The 5,455-nt window shown below is 51.1% G+C and overlaps 1 protein-coding gene across 1 annotated transcript in view; it reads right to left on the bottom strand.

Annotated features, from left to right (window-relative positions):
- Positions 1-478: 478 nt before the first annotated feature.
- Positions 479-5,455, bottom strand: part of TULP2 (tubby like protein 2) — an 8,527-nt gene continuing 3,550 nt past the window's right edge. The window contains exons 6-12 of the mRNA XM_012643029.1: positions 4,528-4,766; positions 3,589-3,915; positions 2,654-2,766; positions 1,414-1,528; positions 1,239-1,337; positions 878-1,049; positions 479-612 (exon numbers count right to left, since the gene is read on the bottom strand). Coding sequence (XP_012498483.1) covers positions 479-612; positions 878-1,049; positions 1,239-1,337; positions 1,414-1,528; positions 2,654-2,766; positions 3,589-3,915; positions 4,528-4,766 — 1,199 coding nt within the window. The remainder of the gene's footprint in view (positions 613-877; positions 1,050-1,238; positions 1,338-1,413; positions 1,529-2,653; positions 2,767-3,588; positions 3,916-4,527; positions 4,767-5,455) is intronic.

The raw sequence follows: 5,455 nt of genomic DNA, 5'->3' as shown, positions 1-5,455 counted from the left end.
GTGGGCCAAAGGGCCAGCCTCATACCCTGCCCCGCTCCACTGGACTCCCCAGCTCCTGCCATACTATCCTGTCATTTCCCCAAAACCACCAAACCTCCTTCCACCTGTAAGGCCTTTCCATAAGCTCCGCCTAGTGTTCCCACCCGTGACCCTTCTTGCTCAGCTGGTCACTCATGATTCTTCAGACGTAGTATGAACGTCACTTTTTTAGAGTTGCCCTGCTCTGGTCCAACAGATTTTGTGGCTCAATGTGCTTTTTTGAGCATTTTGCCTTCTTTGTTGTTCAAGGTCCAATCGTAGCACTTTCCCATGATTGCCTGTGAACCCCGTAAGGGTAGATGCTGCCCACTCCCTAGGGCACTAGACTGCATCTAATAAGTGTTGGTTGTTATTAAGATGGTGCAATAGAATGCATGTTGGGGCCCTTTCTCCAAATAAGCAGGCACAGAAACCGGCGAAGGGATGGGATTTTATTGAATTACTCACACGCCAGCTTCCCATCTAAACTGGACAAACAGATGGCAAAGGCTTGGAGCGGGCAAAGCGGGTAGCAGAAGTCCATGGTGAACATGTCTTGGGCCACACGGCCGAACTGGAGCACCACGTACCCTGCTGAGGAGGAAGACAGGTAATAAGCCTTCCTTAGTCAGACCCCCTCATCTCCCCGCCTCTGAGCTTCCAGAACTATGACTTCTAAAAGGCGGTGCCCTCAAAGCTCAGAAACCATCTGAGGGCAGTATAAACTACAATTCCCAATAAGCTTTGCAACAGCGTGGCGTCTGCCATGCCTGCAAAAAGCGCTCAAGTGGCTGATAGGAGATGTAGTTCTCGTCTGCTCACGCCCCTAGCCCAGGTAAACTGGTTCCCAGGAGCTCACGGTTATTTGGGTGCACGATCTGGAAGTTCTTGACTGAGGCCCGAGTGACTCGACCTTGAAAATTGAGCACGTAGGAACCGCTCTCCTCGCTCCACAACGGGGTTTTACTTTTCAGTAGGATTAGCCCCTGCATGGCCTCCTGTTGGTAGCGACTCAGTATCGACTCCTGTGCCTAGAAGATGAAAGCAGGGGACGTGGTTAACCTATGACCAGCCAACTTTTTCACGCAAGTCTGACAAAGTCCTCCAGGCTTCACATGTGACCTTAACCCACTGGTCCCCTCCTCCCCTGGGATCTAGGAGGACGGGCTCCAGCCCCTCCTCCTCCACTGACCCAGAGATTCCCAACTTTGAGGACTCACATTTTGTGGCTGACAAATGATTCTCTGGTTCTGGCTGTCCACTGCTGGGATGATCACAGTCATTTTCCGAGGGCCCTGAGATCCCAAGATGTTGGTCTCCTGAGAGTATTATATTCCAGTTGGCCTGGCTCCTTCCCACCATCCTGCCCCATTCTCTCATGCCTGGGACACTCACATAACACACAACTCCCAGCTCCTGTCTGATGTGGGCAGTCTGCAAGAGGAAATTTTGCCTGTTGGGATTCGCCCCGTTGTCAAAGATGGTGAACTTGGTGCCGAAGACATTGGATCTGCTCCAGGAGGGGAATGGATAGAATAATAATAAGTGTGACTCTGTGGCTGTACATTAAGTGCTTTCCCAAGTCATCTCATCATAAGAATCATATTCCCTGCCTGCATCTATGGTCCTGGCACTGTCTACGCTCCCCCAACCCTGAATTTCTTTGGTGAGCCATGTATGTTAGCCTCCTACTTCAGCCCTCTAGGGACCCTCTTCCCTCTAGGACACAAGAACTCATGCAACCCAGGCATCTTCTCCCACAGAATTTAGGAATCCCAGCCCCTTGTCTCTCAAGAAGTCCAATGTTTTATTTTTATTTATTCATTTACTTTTTGAGACGGAGTCTCAGTCTGTCTCACGGCTAAAGTGGCACGGTGTCAGCCTAGCTCACAGCAACCTCAAACTTCTGGGCTCAAGTGATTCTCCTGCCTCAGCCTCCCGAGTAGCTGGGATTACAAGCACGCACCACCACGCCTGGCTAATTTTTATATTTTTAGTAGAGATGGGATCTCACTCTTGCTCAGGCTGGTCTCGAACTCCTGAGCTCAAGCAATCCTCTCACCTCGACCTCCCAGAGTGCTAGGATTACAGGCGTGAGCCACCTCATCCAGCCTATTTATTAATTTTTAGACAGAGTCTCACTGTCGCCGAGGCTGGAGTGCAGTGGCATCAGCCTAGCTCACTGCAACCTCAAACTCCTGGGGGTCAAGCTATCCTCCTGCCTCAGCCTCTCGAGTAGCTGGAACTGCATGTATACGCCACCATGTCCTTCTGCCACCATGTCCAGCTAATTTTTCTATTTTTTTAGTAGAAACAGGGTCTTGCTCTTGCTCAGGCTGGTTTCAAACTCCTGACCTCAAGCGATCCTCCCACCTCGACCTCCCAGAGCGCTGGGATTACAGGCGTGAGCCATGTGCCCAGCCAAGAAGTTAAATGTTTTAAATGGCAGCCTGTGCTCCAAAACTTTCAGCACTTCTACTCCCAACCACTGTGGGTATACAACCTGAAGAACTACAAAACCCATCGGGTCCTAGAGCAGGTGGAACTTGTGCTCTATGGTCTGTTGGGAAATGTAGTCCCCTTGTCCCCTTCTGCCCCTCAGGCTCCTTCCTACCTCTTTCTCACCACACATCACCTGAGTTTGCCCACAAAGTAGACCCCATTCCGAGATAGGTCTGTGGAGTCCATGGAGATGAGGTAATTCGAGGTTTTGCTCCTTTTTCTCTTTCGCCCAGCCAGGAGGAGGTGCTAAGGATGGGAGGAACAGCCCGTCAGAATGGATTTCTGGCATCTGGCTCCAGTTAGGAATCCAAAGATAAGGAAACCCAATATCCCGTGACTAAAGAGCAGGTGACAACACAACAAGCATCCCATGGTTTGCTGGGAGACGTGGTTCTCACTGAAGGAAGTTATCAGCTGGGTCCTAAAGCGGAGCTTCACATCTTAACATCTCCCCCTTATTCCTTCTGCCAATGGGTCTGGGGTTGGGGCTTGGGCCACCCAGGGAAGAGCCTGAATGTGACAGGCAGAGCCTGGCTTTGGAGAATGGGGAGCAGCCTCTCTTGCAACACTGCAGCAGGACTTTGGTAGGTCTTTCATCTAGGAAAAGTGGGTCTGGCTCTGATTAGGGAAAAAGCCTCTTTCTGGGAGAGAGAAAGTACGCTGAGGAGGCCACACTGAGGGATGTGGCTTGACTTTGGAATGGAAAATCCGTGAGGGGCGGGCCTTGGTTCCATGGCGGGGCTTATTCCAGGATTGGATGGGGTGTGATAGCAAAGAAGGCTCAGTGCGGTCCAGGCTTGGACCAATAAAGAAAGGACCAATAATACACCTCCAGGGGGTATAAGGGGTGGGATTTTGGATCCCTGAGAGGGCGTGGCCTGACTGTGAGAAAGGCGGGCCCAACTCTGGAGCACACAGGGCTCGGATATGGGGCGGGTAAGGCCAAAGCTACTGGGCTCTGTAAGGAGAAGATTCTAGATCTGGTAAGGGCAGGACTTGGTATTGGAGTTGACAGGTCCTAGCCGTATGAGGCTGTGAGGCCTCAGGCCCAAATGGGTTGGACCGCACCTTCCGGCCCTCGGTCGCCTCCAGAAAGAGGAAGTAGGAAGGGAACGTGCCCTTGTCTACTCCGTGCTTGTTGCGACTGATGAGGCACTGCAACTTGAGGCCCGGGAGCACCGGCTGCAACACATACGCCTCCATGGACTCGCCCATGTGACTGCCTGGGGTGCCGGGTGCCGGGCAGGCCACGCCCCACACATCGATGCTGCCTGCGCCAACTCTGCCTGCGCCAACTCTGCCTTCCAGGGCCTTGGACACCTCCTGGTTGGCTGCTGCTGGGGAGTTGGTCTCTGCAGACTCCGACTCCGCTTTCTTCTCTTCCAGGTCTTCAGCCTAGCCCATACACCAAATTCAAAGTTGAGGGACATTCACACAAAATCAGATTTAAAAAAAAACAAAGCTGAGGGACAGCCGGCCCCAGCCTTGCCAACTACTGACTGGCCTTGCCAGTTCAGGGATACGCCTTCCCAGCCCATGTTTTCTGCTTTTTGATCAAACATCTCCGTCAGCCCACCCACAAGCCCTCATCTGTTGATTGGCTAGCTCTATTTGCTTTCTTCTGCAGCCACACCCACCTACTGATTGGAAGATTTCTCTGCGAACACTGTCCGTTCCTCCAAACGGTGTTGATTTGGTCTGGGTAACATAACAGAGCCCAGATCTAGCCCAAGCGAAACCCTCTACTGCACTTTCACCAACACCTGTGTAAGTGCTGATTGACCCTTCTCTGTCAACGCTCTGCTCCTTTCAAAGGTCATGGGCTGCATTTTAATGGCCATGCCCACATCAAGTCAAATCCTATGATTTGATAAATGGCACTCACACACAGCCTCTGCTAGCCCGATCACAGGCTGTGGGTGGTTGTGTGCACCAACGAAAGGGAATTCAGGCTGCAGAATTTTAGCCCCACCCTCCCCAGAGGTCCTAGGCTAGGCCTCCTCTTACATCCTTAGTAGCTGTGCCTCTCTCCACCTGGTGGGAGGTCAAGTTTTCAGGTCCCAGGTCACCATCCATTCCAAGGTTTGTTCCCAGGTCACCATCCATTCCAGGGTTTGTTCCCAGGTCACCATCCATTCCAGGATTTGGTCCCAGGTCACTGTCCATTCCAGGGTTTGGTCCCACATTGGGCACCTGGAATTCATCTCCAACATCCTGGGATTCACTCTTCTCCTCCACACTGGCCCCTAAGTGGTGGAAGAAACCCAGGACATAGCTCAGGACACCCAGGTCACAGGAGTTTGGGACAAAGTCATCAGTGCTAGCTAAAGAAGGCTAGAACTCAGTCCCTACTCATCACTGAGTGCCCTCGCTTGCCACATCCTCCTCCTCCACTTGTGCATGGGAGTCTACAGGGGTGAGGAGTTTCTGACTCCCTAAGGACAGGGAGCGGTTACAGTCTTTCCCTTTTCTTTGTCCCAGAGAGAGCAACGGAGAGACTGGGGGACTAAGATGGGGAAAGTGGAATTTGGGGTGATAATTAAGAGTTCTGTCATTGAAATCATTGGCTATGTCATGAGAATGAAAGGAAATGTTATCACAATGAAAATTATAAGGGAATAAAAAGGAATGAAGTATGATAATACTACAACACGGATGAACCTTAAAAACGTTTTAAGTGAAAGAAGCCAAACTCAAAAGACCACATATTGTCTGATTCCGTGTATATGAAATATCCAGAACAGGCAAATCTACAAAGACACAACTTAGATTAGTGGATGCTGGGGGCCAGAGGGAAATGGAAGGGGGGCAACTGCTAAATGGTACAGGGTTTCTTTTGGGGGTGGTAAAAGTGTTCTAAAATTGATTGTGGTGATGGTTGCACAATTCTGTAAATACAGTCAGCCTCCACTATCTGAGGGTTCCATATCCATGG

The sequence above is a fragment of the Propithecus coquereli genome, unplaced genomic scaffold, assembly GCF_000956105.1.
Source record: "Propithecus coquereli isolate 6110/MARCELLA unplaced genomic scaffold, Pcoq_1.0 Scaffold193, whole genome shotgun sequence".
Taxonomy (NCBI): Eukaryota; Metazoa; Chordata; class Mammalia; order Primates; family Indriidae; genus Propithecus; species Propithecus coquereli.
This window is presented reverse-complemented; position numbering and strand designations above follow the sequence as displayed.